This window comes from Cricetulus griseus, chromosome 7 (genome assembly GCF_003668045.3).
Source record: "Cricetulus griseus strain 17A/GY chromosome 7, alternate assembly CriGri-PICRH-1.0, whole genome shotgun sequence".
NCBI lineage: Eukaryota > Metazoa > Chordata > Mammalia > Rodentia > Cricetidae > Cricetulus > Cricetulus griseus.
Window position 1 is genome coordinate 44,133,662 of NC_048600.1, and position 22,753 is coordinate 44,156,414.

General features: G+C 46.7%; 1 protein-coding gene across 9 annotated transcripts in view; it reads left to right on the forward strand.

Moving 5' to 3' along the window:
• Positions 1-22,753, forward strand: part of Pkd1 (polycystin 1, transient receptor potential channel interacting) — a 51,179-nt gene that overhangs the window by 1,409 nt on the left and 27,017 nt on the right. For 5 of the 9 annotated variants that reach the window (XM_027424935.2, XM_035447851.1, XM_027424937.2 and 2 more), the window contains exons 2-10: positions 17,702-17,773; positions 17,889-17,960; positions 18,128-18,297; positions 18,559-19,224; positions 19,340-19,523; positions 20,611-20,831; positions 21,088-21,203; positions 21,674-21,800; positions 22,272-22,507. In XM_027424935.2, coding sequence (XP_027280736.1) covers positions 17,702-17,773; positions 17,889-17,960; positions 18,128-18,297; positions 18,559-19,224; positions 19,340-19,523; positions 20,611-20,831; positions 21,088-21,203; positions 21,674-21,800; positions 22,272-22,507 — 1,864 coding nt within the window. Of the gene's footprint in view, positions 1-17,305; positions 17,441-17,701; positions 17,774-17,888; positions 17,961-18,127; positions 18,298-18,558; positions 19,225-19,339; positions 19,524-20,610; positions 20,832-21,087; positions 21,204-21,673; positions 21,801-22,271; positions 22,508-22,753 lie in introns of those variants that run through there. The other 4 variants (XM_027424936.2, XM_027424939.2, XM_027424941.2 and 1 more) reach the window with 2 other exon arrangements.

Here is a 22,753-nt window from a genome sequence, read left to right on the forward strand (position 1 = left end):
TCCCTGCTGGAATCCCCTCAGGAACTTATTACATGTCCAGGCCCATTACAGTAGAGCTGGGCCCTTTCGTTGGGTGAGTCCATCTTAGTAAGGAAGCCCTGTGTCCTTTGGAGCTTCATCCTGATCTCAGCCTGTCCTTGTGCTTCTTGACTCTGTAGCATTTATGGTACAGCTGTATCTGGAGATGGATCCCCTCTAGCTATCCAGCAGTACCCACAGAACTGCATCAGATCCACCCCTACTTTTTATTTATGAATGCTGTGAATGAGGGCACCTCTCTCTCTGCTGGCTTCGATCTCTGGGGGTCAGGCCCAGCTCCTATTGGTTCCTCCTTTTCCAGCCCCTACTGTCCTCTTAGGAGCTGTTTAGGAAAGAAAGGATGAATGGTTACATACAGGTCTATGGACTCTCTGCAAACAGTGAAGCTTGAGCTATTGTCCTGGGTTTTGGTGCAAGAGGTTTTCTGAGGGCTGATAACCTGGCCCAGCCTAAGCTCATAGACTTCTCAAGGTGTTAGCCTTCACACTGTGTGGAGAGTTGTCAGAAAAACCTCATGTGATGGATGGGTGAAGACTCGACATTTTTCTTTCTACCTCCAACACTGCTTCTGAGCGACTTATGAAGCTGGGAGAACCAACTGATAGGAAGCTGAAGCCTCCGTGGCAGGTGTTGAGTTCCCCTGCTGGTTCTTGAGGCCAGTCTGTGTCCATTAGGCTGTCCACCCTGCAGACTATTGAAAATCATATGGTTTTCATTAAGGGAAGAGGACACAGAGCAACCTTTCAGGCCATTGTTTAGGTGCCCAAAGAACATTGCTTCCTTTCCAACTACCATCAGGCCCCTCTGTATGTGTATGACTCCTTGGCAGGACAGCTGGTCGTCTGAAAGCATACCTTCCCATTGTTCCTTGGCTTAAAATCATGCTGCTGCTTAAGAAAGGTGGCATTACTGGCAGGGTGCTGCTACATGACTGGCTTTGGGTTTTACTGTGGAGCATTTTATTGTAGAAAGGATGTAGAACAGAGTAATGAATTCTCATCCTTCTTGCCTGTCATTCTTGCCCTATGTTTTAAGCCAAAGACTGGCATCTGTGAATGTCTATCATAATACCCAAAACACAGCTAAACTAGGGAATGCTCCCTCAGTGGGCATTTTTGTTTGTCCCAAAGTTTGTTTTGTTTTAGGGGAGAGAGAGGGGGAGGGAAGGAGGGGGAGGGGGAGAGAGAGAGAGAAAGAGAGAGAGAGAGAGAGAGAGAGAGAGAGAGAGCAACGTGCAAGTATGCTTTGGTTTTTCTTTTTCTTTCTTTTTTTAATGTTTTATTATGTATATATAATGCAGGCCAGAAGAGAGCACCAGATCTCATTATAGATGGTTGTGAGCCACCATGTGGATGCTGGGAATTGAACTCAGGACCTCTGGAAGAGCAGCCAGTGCTCTTAACCTCTGAGCCATCTCTCCAGCCCCCGTGCTTTGGTTTTTCTAGACAGGGTTTCTTTGTGTAGCACTGGCTGTCCTGGAACTCACTATGTAGACCAGGCTGGCCTAGAACTCATAGAGATCCTCCAGCCTCAGCCTCCTGAGTGCTGAGACTAAAGGCATGAGCCACCACCACCTGGCATGTGTTTGTTTTTGAGACAGGGTCTTTCTATGTAGTCCTGGTTGTCCTAGAACTTGCTCTGTAGTTCAAGATGACCTCAGACTCACAGAGATCTGATTACTTCTGCCTATCCAGTGCTGGAACTAAAGGTGTGTGCCACTATGCCCTGCTGTTTGGATTTTTTTTTCCTTTTTTGAGACAGGGTTTCATGTAGCCCAGGCTGACATTGAACCTTCAAACCTTTGATCCTCTTGCCCAAGTCTTCCTAGAACTGGAATTACAGATGTGTACCACCAGGCCAGGCTCTGGATTTTTGATAATTTAAATTAGGGTCCAAATGAGGTCTATAAAGAACAACTAGTTGATAGCCTGAGTCTACCTAATTGTTAGGCTAGTTCACTTTTATTCTACTTTTGATTCATGGAAGAAACTAACTCAATTATCATTAGGTTTCTGAGTAACAGAGCTGTGAGCTCTTGGCATGTCTCTGTCCTCTGTGTATCCAGCTCTGTTGTGAAGGGCCACAGCTCTGTCAGGTCTCTGGGGCCTCTGTGGCTAGAAACTACAAGGCAGGACAATTCTGTTATTAAAAAAAGCTCTCTGGAATGCATTAGGTGTAAATTGTCTTTTGGCTTCAGATGTGGTTGTTTTAGATATCATTTCTGGGTGATAGGTGCTGCAAATTTTGCTCAGGATAATTTTGAGTTCAAGCTAGCCCTTGCTATATAGATAGGCATTGTCTTATAAAGCAAAACAAAGAAAAAATAGGAAAAAACACACAGTGAAATAGCAGTCTATTAGTACCAAAAATAGTCTACTAGTATCAAAAAGATGGAGGGAGTTGGTCAGTGGTGGTGATTGCCTTTAATCACAGCACTCGGGAGGCAGAGGCAGGCAGATTTCTGTTCCAGGACAGCCAGGGCTACACACATAGAAACCTTGTGTTGAAAACAACATAACCCTTTTGAAAAGTTAAGGAACGATTAATCTATGGAGACAGAAAAAGATTCATAGGGTGGGGAGGGTATATGGCCAAGTGCTGTGGGCTGCTTTTTAGAGTGATGAAAACATTGTGAGGCTACTGGTGACGTTACCCAGGCTTGTGAAGACACTAAACACCATCAAATTGTAGATTTTGAAAAGGTGTGAACTTCATAGTATGCAAGTTTTATTTGAACTTTGTTGATGCAAATAAGCTTTAATTAGACCAAGTAATAAATACATACGAAGATGTAGAATTTGGTCATGGGGAGGCCAAGTGTGGTAGTACACACTATTGTCCCAGCACTAAGGAGGCAGAGGCAGGAGAAGTGCTACAAATTTGGGTCAAGCCTGGTTTATATAAAGAGACACCCACACACACACTACCTCTGCCCATCTTGAAAGACCAGGAAAAAAATCTCTAAGGAAAATACCCAGGAGATGCACTCCTCCTCTGTTCCTTCAGAGGCTTGTGCTGGGGGTCTGTTGTGTCCTTTTGGCCATTGTCTTTCTATGGGGCTGTAGGATGGATTCTGTAGGTTCCATTATACTGACCATGAAACTGAGGCTCCCAGATGTTGAAGTGCTTTTTAGAGTCATACATTGGTGTGTCGCCAAAGAAGTGATGTGGTCAGAATATTTTACAGCTAATCACAAAGACCGCACTCAGGTTGGTTAAGAGATGGCAAGAGATGGGGACCTTTGAAGCACTCACCCAGGGCATCATATGGATTATTGAGGTACTTTCTCCCCAGTTTCCTTTTTGTTTTTTTCTTTTTGTATTTCAAGACATGTTTCTCTGTGTAGCCCTGGCTGTCCTAGAATTTGCTCTGTAGACCAGACTGGCCTCCAACTCACAGAGATCCACCTGCCTCTGCCTCCTGAGTCCTGAGATTAAAGACGTGTGCCCCCACTGTACCCCTTTGGTATTTTCAAGAGTATCATAGAGTATCATAACTATGTAGCTCTGGCTGCCCTGGAACCCACTGTGTAGACCAGGCTGGCCTTGTACTCACAGAGATCTGCTTGCTTCTGCATCCTAAATGCTGGGATTAAAGGCACACAATACTACTCCCAGCTTCTCCTCATTTTTCTATATGTGTTTCCTGGGGCAGGGGTGGGTTTTCCTATGCTTGTTCTGTTCCCTCTGTCCCGGTTCCTTTTTTTCTGGAGGGAGGCCTGGGAATCTGTTATCAGTCTTGGTTTTATGTCCCAGCCTTTGCATTTCCTGTGTGACCTTGGCTCAGCCACTCAACCTCTCTGAGTCTCAATTTTTTTTTTTTTTTTTTTTTTGCCTATAATGTACTTTAGGGTGGATTGTGGGGTCTCAGAGGTAAGGATAGGTGGAGCATGGACAAGTTTAGGCACTGGCAACATGCTAACCCTACAGCTGTTTAGGTAGGTCCCCTTTCTTCTCCATGTTTCCTGGGGGCTGTTCTCTTGTCCTTAAGTACATTTCCATGAGGAAATGTACCTCAAGACCATTGCATTGCAGACAGATCATGAGAACCTGAGTGTGGGATGTGTGTTCAGGTCAGATGTCGTATAGGTAGGAGAAACACAGAGCACTGTAAGCAGGCAAACTCCTATTCATACCTCAACATCTTGGTCAAGGAGAGCAGAAATCCAACCTCCTAGCCCAGTACCTCTGTGTATGGCATGGGACATGTGTGGTGGTGGTATGTGTATGATGGGGTTCTTGCTCTGTTGCCCAGGCTGGTCTTAAATGGGCTCAAGAAATTCTGTTGCCCCAGCCTACCACGTACTGGGACTACAAGCATGCACCAAGTATGCTGGGCTCCCTCTAATTTTTTTGTTTTGTTTTTTTGAGGCAAGTTCTCACATGATAGCTTTGGCTAGCCCAGAGTTTGCTGTGAAGATGTCTCAGCCTCTTGAGTGCTGAGTTTACAGGTATGAGACACTGCACCCAGCTTCTTTATTTTGTTTTTTTAATTTATACTTGCTTTAAAATATTACTTTACTTTAATTTTTTTTTTTTTTTTTTGGTTTTTCGAGACAGGGTTTCTCTGTGTAGCTTTGGAGCCTATCCTAGCACTCTCTCTGAAGACCAGGCTGGCCTCGAACTCACAGAGATCCTCCTGCCTCTGCCTCCCGAGTGCCGGGATTAAAGGCATGCGCCACCAACGCCCGGCTTACTTTAATTTTTATATGTACGAGTACCCTTAGAGGCCAAAAGAGGGTGTCCTGGAGCTGGAGTTACAGGCAACATGGTTACTGGAACCTGAATTCAGGACCTCTGGGAGGCAGCACTAGCTCTTAGCTGCTGAGCCATTTCTGCAGCCCCTGGTTTTATTTAGTTTTAGTTTCTTTTGAGACAGGGTCTCATGTTGGCCTCAATCATATTATATAGTCAAGAGAGGCCTTGAACTTCTGATTCTCCTGCCTCCATTTTTCTCATTTGGGATTGCAAGTGTAAATAAATGACTGTGCTCTCTCTTCCTCCTCCTCCTTTTCATTTGTTTTCTCTTTCTTTCTTCTTCTTCTTCTTCTTCTTTTTTTTTTTTTTTTTTTTTTCCGAGACAGGGTTTCTCTGTGTAGTTTTGGAGGCTGTCCTGGAACTCACTCTGTAGACCAGGCTGGCCTCGAACTCACAGAGATCCCCCTGCCTCTGCCTCCCAGTGCTGGTATTAAAGGCATGCACCACCACTTGTTTTGGTTTTTTGAAAACAGGTCTTACTGTCTCATTCTGTAACTATTACTGGTCTGGAACTTAGTATGTAGAGCAGGCTGGCTTCTCACCTGGCATCTGCTTCTGTCTCACTAGTTCTGGGATTACAGTGGAAAGCCAGCATATGTAACTTTCCTCTTACTAACCTCAGCCTTTATGTTGTCTTTTTATGCACATATATCAGGCATATATCAGGCAGTTAGGATATGTTGAAAGCACACCATGGCATCTGCTGACCCAGTTCCCCTCATTTTCTAATTTGGGTGATGATGCGATACTGCCCTGCATTCTGCTCCCATGTGCCCAGCAAACCTTGGCTTTCAGGACTGGGCTTTTGGGGTTTTTTAGGAAACCCAAAATGTATGTGAGCCTCAGTTTCCCTTTGCTGTTTTTTTTGTTTTTGTTTTGAAGAGTGCTTGGCTTTACATTTGGCATCAGTTTTCCTGCTTGGTGTCCCAATACCTGGGCTACCATGCTAGGCATCCCCTTCTGGGTTCTCTATCCAACATAGACAAACAGAATGTCTCCACATGGACTTCCTGTATAGCTTTGTTCTGTCTTCTCTGGCTGCCATCATGTGACTTTCACTAAGTAATGCTTGAGCCTCCCTGAACATTCCTGGGGCATAAGGGGCCATTCTGCTGCCTTTCTTTATCCCAGGGTGTCTTTGCTGAGAGGGAGAATCTCATAGTGACCCTGGCTCCTGAGGGAAACCTTGGCTTGGGTTGGGTTTCAATTGAGGAAGCCATTTTGGATGGAGACACATTTTCCTTTCCGGAACATTGCTGTGGCCAACATCAGCAGCAGGAGCCCAGACAGCCGGCCCGCCTAGTGCTCTGGAATGAAAACACCCCGCTTCTCTTGCTGCTGTCTGGGGTGTTGGCTGTCTGGGCTCTGTGCTCAGGCCTGGCCTGCCTCAGCTGTCCGTATGGCTCCAGCTGGCCTGGTGTGGGCGCCACAGGGCGTGAGCAGTCTTCTCTGAAGGACGAGATACAGCTGGAAAATGCAGCTCATGTCTTTTCTCAGAACACCTCGTTCTTTTTGGCTTGGCAGAAGTCTTCATAAAGAGGCCTTGTGATGCCCAGGCACTAATTGCCAAGGAGAGGGGTGCACTTGGGGGTCAAGGTAGACAGTGCTTCCTCTCCCTGATAAACTCCTGTGGGTTGGATCCTGGTAGAATGTGGTATCCATAATGCTAAGAAAGCTGGTTGGACCCTGTGAGTACACCTTGGGAAGGGCTTTGACCCTCTGGCAGTGGCAGAAGCCAACTTCTGGTTGCAGCCTCTATTTAGGGTAAGGGTTATAGTAAGGGACCACTTTGCAGCTGTAGGAGTAGAGAGTCACCATACTGCTTCAGTGCCCTGGTATTGTGATGGTTCTTGCCCCTGGCCATGCCTGATCCCCAAGTGGTTGAGTTGTGACTGTGGTTGGGCTGAGGCTCCTGCCCATTACAGGACACCACAGCCCCTAGAAAGCCGGGCAGCAATTGAGTCCCATCTGCCTGTTGACACTCTTTCAAGATTTTGGATCTGCTGGCTGCTGTGGACTTGTCAGGTAGTGTGGAAGAGGCAGTAGGCTCTCTGATCAGGGTTGGAACAGCTCCTGCCCTTGCTGAGTGTAATGGGACAGGAGCAGCCATACATGGTCCTGGCATTGTGTCATGATGTATGGACATCAGGAAGTGGTTTGGAAAGAGGCTAGTGGCTCCAGTGCTGGTTCTTTTCCTCCTTTTGATCTGAATGAGTGACCTTAATGCCCCATTTGTATATGGAGGTGAGCAGACCTTCCTCCCCATGGGGACAGTGAACGGGTCTTGAAACAGCTATTTCTTGGGCTAGGCTGGGCTTGTCCCTCAGTATTAGAAGAACCCACTGCTTATCACATTCCTTCTGGTTTTGGTGCCTGAGTCTTTGATCTCTGTTCTTGCTTATAGGTCCCAAGAAAATCCTAGGCAAGTCATATCATCCCCAGCATCTCATCCTGGCTATAGTTTAGTTGTGGGAGAAATTAGTACTTGTGACAAAGGGCTTTTAAAGGACAAAAAGACCCTACAGAACATCTTGTAACAATGTGGGGCCTCTTCTGCTCCCCAGACCCTGGAACTGTGAGGTCCCACAGCCTGGCTGAGGGACTTTGAACATGGCATTTCACTGCCTGAGTCCTGATGTATTTTCTTTGTCATCTCTGACACTGAGCTCCCCACTGAGTACCTAGTCCTGGTTTGGAGCCAGGTGAGAGATGGGCCTCAAGATGCATGCAGAGTGAAGGTAGGTATGGCTGTCCTTTCTGACCCTTCTCTTAGAAAAACAGTTCGTATAGTCCAGAGACTGCCCCTGTCCTTTCTACCACCAGTGTGCTGGGGTGTTTTTCTTCAACTCCCTCTTTCCTAAACTTGAATTCATTAATTTAAACATCATTTCCGGCCCTGGAAGCCAGCCTTGCTTGCCATAAATAGAAGGGAACAAAAAGCAAAGAGAACAAAAACAGAGCGAGAATATTAGACTTAGACTGGCTCTGCTGCTAGGCTATGAAAGGCCCATTACTGCTGAAAGGCACCCAGCGTGAGGCCAGCCTAGGGCCTCTGCCACTTCGCCCAGACCTAGGGCTGCCCCCTCATGGTGGCTTCCATTTCCTTCTGCCCTGGCTCTGTTTGGGGATGTTTATGGAGTTTCATCCTTGCTGGTTGAGGGGACTCTTGTTTTCCCAGAGAGAGGATGAAGCTGGGCCTTGGAGGAGTACTGGGGGCTTTTTCCTACCACGCTGGCTTAGCCTGCCAGAGGGAGAAGGCAGCTGGCTCCCGTGGAGTGGGTTACATAACATCCACAAACGGCCCCTCAGAGCTGTTCCCCTTGAGCCCTGTTTCCAGCATGGCGGCCAGCAATGGGCTGGGGTGTGTGTGTGTGTGTGTGTGTGTGTGGCTGGCACTCTCCTGCCTGTTGACCACATGCGTCTGGAATGTGCAGATGTTTCCTTTGGGGCTCCAGCTGGCCCTTAAATCCCCCCTGCCCCTACATCTAGACTAAGGAGTGGGTACCTAGGCTACTCCCCACAGCAGAGGAGGAAACCGAGGCTGCTTAGCTGTTGGTCTGGGTTGCATCTTGTTGTGGGCAGCCTGTTGAGGGCCTCCTATTTTAGCTCTGGAATAGGCCCATCTTAGTAAGGGCTTGCTTGCAGTGTTTGCACAGACCTACACACTTGCCTTTATACTGTTGCTGTCCTGCAGAGAGGTGCCCTGAGATTGCCTGCCTCCTTGTCTCACAGCATCACCCCAGTTGGTGTAGCCTGTGCATGGAAGCTCAGGGAGCCCCCTGTTTTTCTTTATTTGAAGAAAGTTGGAAGTCAGAAACAAGATATCTCATGGGATATGTGAGCCCGTAGACATATACTTGGGGAGGCTGGGGTCCCTCCCATCAGGCCAGGTAGCCCCATAGAGATGGCAGTATTGGGACATGAGTTGTCCTCTGTCTCTTACCCCACTAGAGTGTGTGATCTGGAAGGTATGGGGCCCACATGTATAGGGTATAGATCTTTGTTTACCTTTCCCAACATAGTCACCCATTGTGGAACAGGAGGGGGCAACAGATAGGCCAAGTTGGACACACTCCACATTCATGTAGAAACTGAAGCTATGTCCTTCCCAGTGACGTAAGCAGTATGGGGGTGGTCTGCCAAACTAAGAGAGAGTATGAGTATTTGCCTGTCACCCCAGTATGTGTGAGTCCCAGTTCAGGTTCCCTCTAGCCTTGACTGTGGGGGTTTCTGTAAGTTTCTGGCTTAGGTCTTAGAGGGTCCAGAGTACCCAGGTGGCCTAGGCCCTCTGAGGGTGTTCTAGCTAGGCTGCTGGCTTACCTCCTCATGGCAGGTAAGGGGCCAATGGTGCTGCCCCTTGCTTCTGTGCACCTTCTGCCAGGATACCTCATGTTTGCCTTTGTCTTGTCCCTGATCCTTTCAGGGAATCCAAATATGGTTCCTGGGCATCAGACTATAGTGACATCATCTGGCAGGAAATGAGGCCTTCAGAGATGGGGCTAGTCAGGTCTTAGCCATATTCTTAGAACAGTGATGGCAACAACAGATGGAGACATGGAAAATTTCTGTTCAGGGCCTCTGGGCAGGGACCTTATGTGTCCCTCTATTTTCCCCTACATCCCCTGCCTGTTGGTGCTGATTTCTAACCCTGGGTATGAGGCATTCTGTCCAAGCTGTCTTGTTCAGCACCCTGGGTTTGGGAGCTTGGCTGAGCAGAGTCCCTATGGCTCTGTTTCTTTTGGGGGCCATAGCCCAAGTTCAGGTGAGATCTGGGGAAAATACTACAAAGTAGCCTCTTGGGAAAGGAGCCTTGGTGCTTCTCTTGGGCTGGGTCTCACTGGAGTGTCTGGTTGGATCAGGAATTGAAGTGTTCTTAGATGAGGAGAGGGGTGTTGGTACCCTGAGGCTGATGCCCTCCCATCTGCTTTCTTAGCTGACCCTAGCAACTAACAGGGTGACTTTCTGAGAAAATTAAATTTGGGGGTTCTTATTTCCCCTCCTCCTCCAATTTTGGAGGCTGGGCTGGAAAACTTCCATGTTGGGGCAAATATAAGACCTGCCTAAATTGGTCTCTGTCCCTGTCTCACTAGCCTTTCCTGAGTCACTGCTGCTCAGTCTATATCCTGGTTCCTCCTAAAAATGCAGGTTTCTGTGCTATCATCACTGTAGCCAGTGGAAAGTCCTTGCTTAGATCTAACTGATGTTTCCCCTGGCATGACCATTTCTTCTCACGTGGGAGCTTGGATAGCAGAGGTGAGATAAATCTAGCAAGGGGTCAGGGCTGTATCTCAGAACATGCTTAGGGATGGAAGCCAGCCAGGAAAACCCTGGCCTCTGGCTTCAGCAAGTGGGTAGTCATGTCACCAAGTTCAGCCTTGTTTATGTCAGTCCAGAATTTGTTCATTGGGATGGTTCCCATTTGTAGTTGGATTTTTCTATCCTGTCAGCCAGCTCCCAAATAACCACACAGAGACTTCTTAGTAATTATGAAAGCTCGGCTGATAGTTTAGGCTTGTTCTAATTAGTTCTTATAACTTCAAGTAACTCATCTCTGTTAGTCTCTGTGCTGCCCCTAGGTTCGTTTACCTCATCTATGTACTGTCTGTCCTGCTTTTCTGTGTCTCCTCTTGTCTCCACCCTTCTTCCCAGTATCCTCTGTGTCTGGAAATCTTGCCTAGCTATTGGCCATTCAGCTTTTTACTAAACCAATCAGAGTGACATATTTTCAAAATGTACAAAACATTATTCCATGACATTTCCCCCCTTTGTCTAAATAAAAAGGAAAGGTTTTAACTCTAACATAATAAAACTATATACAATAAGAACAATTATCAGGGCTGGGTGTTAGTGGCGCACGCCTTTAATCCCAGCACTCGGGAGGCAGAGGCAGGTGGATCTCTGTGAGTTGGAGACCAGTCTGGTCTACAAGAGCTAGTTCCGGGACAGCTTCCAAAAGCCACAAAAAACCCTGTCTCGAACCCCACCCCAAAAAAAGAACAATTATCAGGTATTGTCTAAATAGAAAGGAAAAGTATTAATTTTAACAAGTGAAACTATGTACAATAAGAACAATTATCAAGTAAGAATTACATTTACCATGACCAGTACATTTGTATTTGGCGAATTTAGAGAAAATATTCCATTACCTACCCTCTCTTGAAGTGTCCAAAGTTATGGACCTAATTTATCTTCTATCATAACTAAGGAAAACTGTAACTATCTAATCTTCAATTCCATCAAAGACCCCAGAAGGATAAAATATTTAACTGAGTGAACAGGAAGTATAGTGCAAGCCACTTCCAAAACTAAGAATTTGGCTTCCTGGACAGTGACCCCAAGGTTCCTCTGGAATGTCAGGGCATCTGTCCTCAGCTACAGGCCTAGAATATTTGGCAGACTTGTTTGTGAAGCAGAACTGTTCTGCCTTATCTTGGCAAAGTTCAGCAGTCTTTTTCCTTTGGGTTCTACTTGTCCAGTTTGTATAGCATACTGTCAGCAGTCAATACAAGAACCACTTCTTGTCCAAATGGCTAGATTTGCCATATTGAAAGCAAACTCCATATGGAGTTTCTTTGTTGCCCATCATCTTCTCCGAAGTAAATTGGTGCTGCCAAGAGCAGACACGTCTCACTTTCATAAAAAGCCCTATGTTAACAAAACATTTTAAGCCTGGCATGGTGGCACATGCCTTTAATCTCAGGATTCAGGAGGCAGAAGCAGGAGGATCTTTTGTGAGTTCGAGGCCAGCCTGGTCTACAAAGCAACTTCCAGGGATGCCAGGGCTGTTACACAGAGGACCCCTGTCTTGAACCCCCTCCAGTTTAAGTACCATATTCTGTAGGTCTTTGAAGTGTTTGAAGACTATCTATCTATCTAAAACATATCTCTGTTTGATCTTGAAAACCTACCTACATAACTATAAGTTTGATTGTTATAGGTAACTGACTACTAACCTGTATTTCTTTATTATCCTAGATAGTTTGTAATAATAACTTTCAAGGACTGGAAGTTTACATTACATTGTTAAATGAGCTGCATAGGTACAATACCTTAAACAAGATAAGAAATGTCTGTACAATATGTTCTAACAAAAAAACCTTAAATTTGTATCAATATACAAAAATCCATACCAGTGTAAAATATTTGAGACTAGTGTTTGTTTAAAAGTAGACTCAACAACTCACTTTTTTTATCTTACCATTTTTATACTATATCCCCTCTTCTCTCTTCAGAAAGTGATCCCTGAATCTAATCTCCTTTGTTTAGTTTATTTTTTCATGACCAATAACAATTTATAATCAGCTCCCTTCCCTAACCAATGGCAAACATCAATAGCCCACTGAATGATCAAAACCCATCCACCCCACCTCTTAGGAAGGTGGGTGTTGTATTCTCTAGTCTGCTTCCCATTGTCTGGGGAGCACTGGCATCTTTGGGGGACCCTGAGAAAATTAGGATAGGGGTCAAGTCCTGACTAGAAGAGTCTGTGAGGCTGGACCATCTCAGCTATCAGGCTTGAAGCTGTTCTGAATTCGGAACTCTGAGGAAACTGTAACAGAGGCATTCTGAGAGGTTGGATCACCTGGACTACCTATTTTCATTGGTATCTGGTCCCCTTGTTCTAAAAACATAAATTTTCAAAGGTAACATACATATCTGCATTAACACAGGTATGTACTGTGCATTGTACATAAGCCAGCCAAAGATGATTTTTTAGTTTTATGTCTGAGCAGGTAAAATATACATCACCTGTCTTGTAGTTTTTCTAGGTTTATTTTTATATGTCTGTAGCTAGGATTTTCAGCTACAGATTTGATTTCCCGGATCAAATCTGATCTCTATCAACCTTGAATGAATCCATCCATAGCCTTTCATTTTCTGTGGAAACAAAAACATAGCCACTTCCCCAATGTATCTTTTGACTTCCATTTTTATTTTTTTTAAATAATTTACTTATTTTTATTTTATGTGCATTGGTGTTTTGACTACAGGTATGTCTGTACAAGGACATCAGATCCCCTGGAACAGGAGTTACAGACAGTTGTGAGCTGCCATTTGGGTGCTGGGAATTGAATCTGAGTCCTCTGGAAGAGCAGCCAGTGCTCTTAACCACTGGGCCATCTCTCCAACCCCAACTTCCATTTTAAAGTTTTTTTTTAAACATATAGGTTGGTTTAGTTTGATAGTTTTTTTGGTTTTGGTTTTTTTTTTGGGGGGGTGGTTTCAAGGCAGGGTTTCTCTATGGCTTTGGAGGCTGCCCTGGAACTGGCTCTTATAGACCAGGCTGGTCTGGAACTCACAGAGATCTGCCTGCCTCTGCCTCCCAAGTGCTGGGATTAAAGGCCTGCGCCACCACTGCCTGGCTAATTTAGTAGTTTTTATAACCCAGTGTCTCTCAATAGTTATTGTTTGCTCATCAGGATTCAAAACTCTAAAGTCAATATGAACCATACAGGATCCAGACTTCCTGTGTATTTCCCATCTCTGCATGACTTATTCTTTTTATTATTTATAAATGTTTTTCTTTTTTCTATAACTGTCTATACCCATTTTATTTTCTTAAGTCTACACACATTTTTAAACACACTGTAACCTGTTTAGAGTTTTTTTTCCTGTCTGGACATGGTTTACTGTTTATCTGTAACCTTTTCTGTTTGCATGAGACTTATTATTAATTATGAAAGCTCTCCTGATAGCTTAGGCTTGTTTCTAATTAGCTCCTATAACTTAAATTATCCAAAGTCTGTTCATCTATGTGCTGCCCTGAGGCTTGTTTACCTCATCTACATACTGTCCATCCTGCTTCCTCTGTGTCTCCTCTTGTCTCCACCACTTTTTCCCAGTGTCCTCTGTGCCTGGAAATCCTGTCTAGCTATTGACTGTTCAGCTGTTTATTAAACCAATAGAGTGACATATCTTCATGGTGTATAAAAAGATTATTCCACAATACCATTGATTTTTATATGTTCTGAGTGCTGCTTCCATCAGAAGGAAAGTCCTTCACTACAGCTGTAGGCAGAGAACAGTGGGGTGGGGGTGGGGGTGGAACCAGTGCACAGGATTACCATTTGTGCATGGATAAAGACCATGGGGATTTTATAGCATCCTGAACATTTCACATCCCATAAAGTAGGACTTGGAGCTCTGCACCAGGCACTTACTCTTTTTTTTTGGGGGGGGGCCTTAGTTTTGAAATAGTATCTCTCTATAGCTCTGACTGTCTTGAAACTCATTCTGTAGATCAGGCTGGCCTTGAGCTCAGAGATCTGCCTGCCTCTGCTGGGATTAAGTCCAGCAAGGTGCTTCCTTTTAGATTTTCTCTCTCAAATTCTGGAAAGGGATAAAGGAGAGCCTTTGCAAGAGGCATGTTCTTATTGAGATGCCATCACTGCCAGAAGACTAAGCACAATCCTGTGGGGAATGTGGGTCACATGAATTAGAGACTGTGGAGTGGTGTATAGACCTGGAAGGGTGCAGAAGTGTCCACTGAGTCAGGGTGATGCAGGGTCTTCCTTCCCAGAGTGTCACTGGACATTGGAGTGTGTATGTAGAGAGAGCCAAGGACATGGATGGCAGGGTTGACTAAGGGTTACCAAGACCCTGGAGCTGGAGGGTAGGCAAGTTTTTGGATAGAGCTTGATACTGGAAATGTCTCCTAAAAGGGCCCAGCAATGCCAAGGTTAATTGGTTACATCGGTGGAGCCTAAGTTACCTACTTCCCTATTATTAGAATTGGGGACTAGACTTCCGATATAACACAACTACAAATTTAGTAGATGACATTTATTGGTAGTTGTCAAGTTGTTATGAAAGCTTTAATTCTTTTGATTGGAGTTGTTAGCTACCAGGCCACGTCACTAGTCTAAGAAGGAATAGTTGGTATTTGCTGAATAGTTTATTCACAATGTTTGCAGCAGAATGTGATTGGGTAGTTAGTGAGTTAGAAGAAGTACTATTGCATTTCCAAGCCTGCATTCCTGGAACTCCTTCATCGGCTTACTGTATGTACCTGCCTCAGCCTTCTGAGCACCTGTTACTCCAAATGTTTGCTGCTGCAGTAGTTCCAGCCTATAGTTCGGGGTTTTTTATTTTTATTTCTATTTTTATTTTTTGTTTATTTTGAGACAGGGTTTCTCTGTGGAGCTTTGTAGACCAGACTGGCCTTTAACTCACAGAGGTCCACCTGCCTCTGCCTCCTGAGCACTGGGATTAAAGGCGTGCGTCACCACCACCTGGTCTGTTTTTTGTTTTTTATTTTATTTTATCCATGATCTTTTGTGTAGACGTTGCTTGTTTGGGAATGTAGTTGGGTCTGTTAGGTTTTAGTTCATTTTTAGATGAGATCTCACTCTATAGCCGTGGCTGCTCTAGATTGTAGTCATTCTCCTGCCTTAGCTTCTACATGTGTTACCAGACCTGGCTATATCGCTTGCCTTTTTTTTTTTTTTTTTTTTGGTTTTTTTTTTTTCGAGACAGGGTTTCTCTGTGTAGCTTTGGAGCCTATCCTGGCACTCGCTCTGGAGACCAGGCTGGTCTGGAACTCACAGAGATCCACCTGCCTCTGCCTCCCAACGGCTGGGATCAAAGGCATGAGCCACCAACGCCCGACCTTTCTTCCTTTTTTTTTTTTTTTTTTTGTTGTTGTTTCGAGACAGGGTTTCTCTGTGGCTTTGGAGGCTGTCCTGGAACTAGCTCTTGTAGACCAGGCTGGTCTGGAACTCACAGAGATCCACCTGCCTCTGCCTCCCAACGGCTGGGATCAAAGGCATGAGCCACCAACGCCCAGCCATTTCCACATTTTTTTTTCTTTCTTTTTTTTTAAAAAAAGATTTATTAATTTATTATGTACAGTTTTCTGTCTGCATGTATCCCTGCAAGCCATCATTACAGATGGTTGTGAGCCACCATGTGGTTGCTGGGAATTGAACTCAGGACCTCTGGAAGAGCAGTCAGTGCTCTTAACCTCTGAGCCATCTCTCCAGCCCCTCCCACATTTCTTAATTCTTACTATTATTAACTATAGACAAACCTTCATGACATCTTTTTTTTTTTTTAATGAAGTCTGGGATGTCCCCCCCTTTGCATGTGTATATGGTATGTTTATGTGTATTTGCATGTGTGTACAAATATGTGTAGAAAATCCATAGTTGTTGGGAATCTTCCTTGGTCACTCTTCATCTTTTTTTTTTTTTTTTTGAGACAGGATGTTGCTGCTTGTTTTGCTCTTTGTTCTTTTGGCAGGGTGGGGGACATGGGGGAATACTGCCACTCAACTCCCAAATAAATCTACACATGGAGGCTTATTCTTCCTTATAAATTCCCAGCCATAGCTTGGCTTGTTTCTTGCCACCTTTTCTTAACTCATAATTTAAATTATTCCATCTATCTTTGGCCTCAGGGCTTTTATCTTTCTCTATTCCTGTATACCTTTTCTTTGTTTGTTACTCCTTGAGTGGCTGGCCCCTGAAGTCCTCCTCCTTCCTCTCTCATTCCTTCTTCCTTTCCTCCCAGATCTCTCCTTCTATCTATTCTCTCTGCCTGCCAGCATCGTCCATCCTCTCTCCTGCCTTGCTATTGGCTGTTCAGCTCTTTATTAGACCAAGGAGGTTTTTTTGTTTTGTTTTGTTTTTAAGATTTATTTATTATTCATACAGTGTTCTGCTTGCCTGTATGCCTTCAGGACAGAAGAGGGCACCAGATCTCATTATAAATGATAGTGAGCCACCATGTGATTGCTGGGAATTGAACTCAGGACCTCTGGAAGAACAGCCAGTGCTCTTAACTTCTGAACCAACTCTCCAGCTCCCAAGCAGGTGTTTTAAACAGGCTAAGAATCAAACTTCACAAATTAAACAAATACATTAAACAAATACAGAATAAACAAAAGCAACACATCTTTAAATGTTCCACAACATAAACAAAAGTAATACACCTTAAAATAGTATTCTAGGCTGGGTGTTGGTGGCGCATGCCTTTAATACCAGCACTTGGGAGGCAGAGGCAGGCGGATCTCTGTGAGTTCGAGGCCAGCCTGGTCTCCAAAGTGAGTGCCAGGATAGGCTCCAAAGCTACACAGAGAAATCCTGTCTCAAAAACCAAAATAAATAAATAAATAAATAAATAAATAAATAAATAGTATTCTACCACAACCGGGATCCTCTGTGTAGCCCTGGCTGGCCTGGAACTCACAAAGATCCTGCCTCTTCCTCCTGAGTGCAGGGATTAAAGGTGTATGCCACTATGGTCACCTAGCCACTCTTCCATCTTATCCTTTGAGACAAGGTCTCTCAATCAAACTGAGAGCTCACCAATATGGCTAGTCTCATTTATGAGAGTTCTAGGGATCAGAACTCCAGTCTTCTTGCTTTTGAGGCAAGTGCTTTAACAATACCAAGCCATCTCCCAAGTCCTGGATCCAGAGTTTTTGATAGTTTGTTTGGGGAGATTGACTGTTTGCCACCATCAGGACTGTGGTACGGGTTATCCAGCAGGGCTCTTCCACATTCATCTCATCTCTGCATCTTGGGCACACGATGCATGAAGACTGTCTTCTACTACCAGCTAGATTCCCAGTCCTTGATGATGCGGGACTCTTCTGTTGTGCTGGAGACAGCCCAGGACTCTCCTTTGGGAGAGCATTTAGGTCAGTTCTGTGTGGACCTGCTGTGTGGTCCTCAGTGCAGGGCTGAGATGTTTGCAGAATTCTGAGCTCTTCTACCTCAATTTCTCGAGATTAAGTGTTTCTCATATCATTCATGAGAAAAGTTCTCTTGGGGCCTGTGAGAACAGGAGGTTTGTGGGATGCAAAGCCATAGCTTTGGAGGCTGGGAAGCTCCTGTGAGAACCAGGTATGCCCTCAACTAGCCCAGAGTTCCTGTCCTGACCACAGTCACTTGTTCCTCAGAGACCTGTCCCACAACCTACTCCAGACGCTGGACACCGGGCTCCTGGTGAACCTCTCTGCACTGGTGGAGCTGTGAGTGTACCCTCCCTGTTATGCCTGCCACACTAGAGGTTAGTCAGGGCAAACAGGAAGTGCTTGCTACCTGTCACCAAAGGGTCACACCTTGTCCAATCCTCATTTATTGCAGGGACATAAGCAACAATAGGATTTCTACATTAGAAGAAGACGTGTTTGCTAATTTATTTAATTTAAGTGAAATGTAAGTTGCTTTGTTTTTAGTGGGTATCAGTATCTGGTCTCTTGTCTCCAACATCTCCTCTGTCCTGCCCTGTTCCCTGCCCCTCCCAGTTTTGAGAGTTGTGGGCAGTGGGAGGCTGATCTGTAGCCCTGCTGGCCTGGTACCCCACACTTGCCCCTCCCCTGCAGAAACCTGAGTGGGAACCCATTTGAGTGCAACTGTGGTCTGGCGTGGCTGCCACGCTGGGCAAAGGAACGGCAGGTGCATGTGGTGCAGCCTGAGGCAGCCACATGCAGGGGGCCCATTCCACTGGCCGGCCAACCTCTCCTCAGTGCCCCCTTATTGGACAGTACCTGTGGTGAGTGCAGGGGATTCAAGAGGACAGGGATGGCATTGTTTTTCCTTTCTGAGCAGGACCCAGGGAGAGTGGAGCCACTGATAAGGTGGCAGATGAGGCCCAGGGAAAGGCAATCATGGGCAGACAGTGGCTAGACAGGGTGTCGAAGGTCTCTGTGGAGGTGGGGGCTCTGCCTTGGAGTTTAAAGAGAGTTGGTGAGGAAATAAGATGCAGCCAGGAGAAGGTAAGACCCTGGGACCTAGTGTATTTGTCTGTTCCCAGGTGAGCAATATGTGGCCTGTCTCCCTGAAAACAGCTCAAGTGCTGTGGCAGCTGTCCCCTTCTTCTTTGCTCATGAGGGACCATTGGAGCCTGAGGCCTGCAGTGCCTTCTGCTTCTCAGCTGGTAAAAGCCTTGCGGCCCTCTCAGAACAGAACCAGTGCCTCTGTGGGGCAGACCAGTCCTCCAACACTTCTGCCTGCTTGTCGTGGTGTTCCAGCATCTCGTCCTTCAACTCTGCCTGTGGGAGCCCTACCTTGCTCCAGCACATTTTTCCTGCCTCCCCAGGGGCTGCCCTGGTGGGGCCCCATGGACCCCTGGCCTCTGGCCAGCCAGCAGACTTCCACGTCACTTCTCCCCTCCCTATCAACTACACGCGCTGGGACTTTGGAGATGGGTCCCCTGAGGTGGACATGGCTGGCCCTGCTACCACCCACTCCTATATGCTACCTGGGGACTATCACGTGACAGTTGTGCTGGCCTTGGGGGCTGTCTCAGCTCTGCTGGAGACAGAGGTGCAAGTAGAAGTGGTACCTACTGTCCTGGAGCTTGTGTGCCCGTCCTCTGTGCACAGTGATGAGAGCCTTGAACTTGCCATACGGCACCGTGGAGGCTCAGCCCTCAAGGTCACCTATAACATCCTGGCTTTGGATAAGGAACCTGCCCAAGGTGCCTACCCTGGTTCACCCCTCATGCTTCTCCTTGTACCCTGGGGTAGGGTAGAGCCTGGTACTCCAGCCTCAGGCATACCTTGATGTTTTGTTCTTTGCTTACTGTTCCCTAGTGGTGCACCCATTCTGCCCCTCGGACACAGAGATCTTCCCTGGCAATGGGCACTGCTACCGCCTGGTGGCAGAGAAGGCACCCTGGCTGCAAGCACAGGAGCAATGCCGGACCTGGGCTGGAGCTGCTCTGGCCATGGTGGACAGTCCTGCTATCCAGCACTTCCTAGTCTCCCAGGTTACCAGGTACCTGTCGCCAAACCCTAGAAAGGCCAAAGTGGGTAGAGGTTGCTGAGGATGCTGGGTACAGACAGAGCCTGTAGAGGCTTGAAGGTGAGCTGGAGCGCAGGAGGCGGGGTCCCGCTTTGTTTCACGCCCCACAGGTGGCTCTGCATATGTAAAGGCGAATGTGAGTGGGAACAGCTTCTCTAAACACTTTATAGGCTCCCAGTCTTTTCTGCCCCTCTAGGTGAGGGCCCTGGGTAATGCTGGGTAGACTGGTTTCTTGGTCACCACCAGGATATACTTCTTCCTTCTCATTCCCCTATGCTCATCACCCTCTCGTACACAATGAGTGGCAGTGCTATCCATCTGTGGTCTGTCAGGCTCCTGTGCCTTGTCCAGGCTTGTAGGGACTTATTCTGAGCCCCTGTAGTCCTCTGTCAGGGGTGGGTGGTAAGGGTGTACTTCACCTCCCCTGGGAGTCTGTTCCCTGGGTGGGGTGGGAGCTACTATCTTATGGGTGGTTACTCACATCCTTTACATTGCCTGCATTGAGAAGGGGAAATAGAGGTCTAGAGTGGTTAAGGACCCTCTCCAGTTAATGGGTGACAGTGCCCTTACGTGGAACCAGGGCTCCATGTATATGTGTCCAGGCTTGTGCCTACACCTGAACACCTCTGTGTGTACTTCTTCATATATGTTTCTGTGTATGTACCTGTGCCTAAACTAGGCCATGGACCTCTAAACGTTGCCTCTAGAAGGGCCTTCCTGCCTTGGTAGAATTATCATGTAGCATCCATAGGTGAGATAATCTTGGTCCTCTGGTGCAGCACTCAAGAGTTTCCCTTCAGGGCAAAGTCTGGTGGCCCATAATCCTGGTCCAAATCTGAGGTCTCCAAGAAGAACTGGTCTCATACACATGATTCAGGTTGAATGTGGCCTATGGGCCTGGGTTTATGGTCCTTTCTGGGTAATGTTTTTGAGGCTGTTTCACCACCTGGAAAATGAAAGTGACATGGCCTGTCTACCAGGGTGTTGTGAGTAGTGTGTCCCCAGAGGTAAGGCAGAGATACGCCCTGATGGCCTGGCCCTCCATTGAATCTGCCCACAGGAGCCTGGATGTGTGGATCGGCTTCTCGTCTGTGGAGGGGGCAGAGGAAGGCCTGGATTCTCAGGGCGAGGCCTTCAGTTTGGAAAGCTGCCAGAATTGGCTACCTGGGGAGCCACACCCAGCTACAGCGGAGCACTGTGTACGGCTGGGGCCAGCTGGGCAGTGTAACACAGACCTGTGTTCAGCACCACATAGTTATGTCTGCGAGCTGAGGCCTGGAGGTAATGGACTGCTGGGTGGCAGGAGCTGCGCTTCTCTGTTCTTATCTTCTCAGGCTCAGTATTGATCATTTGTTTGTTGAATGTTTATTCTTATGCCTGGGTTAGAGCTGAACCAGAAGAAATACAGAGGGAACAAGATTGGGATGGGGGGGTAGATGGTTCTGTCAGGTTGCTCAGACCTAGGTCCAGCTCCAACCTGGATGTTTCTCCAGTGTCACCTCTTCCTGGAACCTCATTGCATACTTACCACTCCTAGGGCCTGTGTGGGATGCTGAGAGCTTTCTTGTGGGAGTGTCTGGTGAAGGCCTGCCTGGACCCCTGCATCCACTGGTACAGCAGGAAACTCTCCAGGGCCCCCTGCAGCCTGTGGAGGTAGGCCAGTCCTTTTGTGTTCTAGAACCCAAAGGCCTTGCATTATTTCAGCTCCAGAGGCCCGTGCATTACTGTCTCCAATAATCAAGTTGGGGGCTGGGAATACAGTGCAGGAGTAGAGCAGTTTTCTAGCATTAGTGAGGATCTGGGTTCAGTTCCTAGCACCTTAACTATTAAACAAACAAACAAGAAAACCTTCAAGTTGGTTTTGGTAGAACTTGTTAAAATTGTTAGTGTGCCCAGTGTGGCATTTAGAAAAATACTCAGTATCTGATTCCATTATCTGAAGAAGTCTTGCTGTTTAGCCCAGGCAGACCTTGAACTCATGATCTTGCTTCAACCTTCCTGTTGTTCACAAATGGTTTTGATCTGATTTTTCTTCTTAAGTGATATGAAATGAGGTTTATGGTCTTGAGAGGGCTATACTTATACCCTAAAGGGTAGAGCTGAGGCAGTCCCATCTCCTCCAGGTCATGGTGTTCCCTGGCCTGAGCCCAAGCCGTGAAGCCTTTCTCACTGCAGCAGAGTTTGAGACCATGGAGCTTGCAGGTCCTGTCCAGCTGCGTCTGCAGGTGTACCGACCCTCAAGAGAAGCAGGTGGGACTCTTTGAGGATAGGAATTAGGGACTTAGATGGGCTTTCTGAATTCTCTTATGCCTTCTGATCCCAGCTTCAGGGTAGACTGATGGCAGCAACAAGAGTTGCCAACTCTTGTTCCCTTGTCCCAAAGATAGATTGGGTAGTGCCTGCTTGGACATGGTCTAATGGCAGGAGAGTGATAATGGAAACGATGAGGAACTGCTTATCCAGGTATGGTCTGTTTTGTTGTTCATTTTGTGTTTTTTTTTTGGTTTTGAGACAGGGTTTCTCTGTGTAGCTTTGGAGCCTATCCTGGCACTGGCTCTGTAGACCAGGCTGGCCTTGAACTCATGGAGATCTGCCCGCCTCTGCCTCCCAAGTGCTGGGATTAAAGGCGTGCGCCACCACTGCCCAGCCCAGTTCTGGTTTTTCATGGATGAGTGGGGCACCTGTTAGTGAATCAAGCTCCTGATAGCCTTCTTTTCCCAGCAGTGGCCCCAGAAGGCAGCAGTGAGCCTGACAACAGGAGTGAGCTGGCCCCCAAATGTGTGCCCAAGGAATACTGGTGTCCTGGAGCCAATGTCTGTATACCTTTTAATGCCTCCTGCAACCCCCATGTCTGCATCAATGGCTCCATATCAGGGCTGGGACTTCCCAGGGCCAACTACACACTGTGGAAGGAGTTCCTCTTCTCTGTGCCTGCAGGGCCTCCCACACAGTACTTGGTACGTGTCCTGGTGTGGCCCTGTATGTTTCTGACCTATTCCCAAGGCTACTTCCCCCTATCTGCCCAGGATCCTGACCTCTTACCAGATACCTTGCAGGCTTTTTGTGTGTCCAACAGCCTTGCCCTGATATTCTTGCCTACATTCTGCTTCAGAGTCCCTGTCTAATCTACTCATAGCCTCTGTCCTGTGTCTTCTAAGGGGAACTCTTGCTCACCCTTGGAGCAGATACCTACTCTCTAGCCT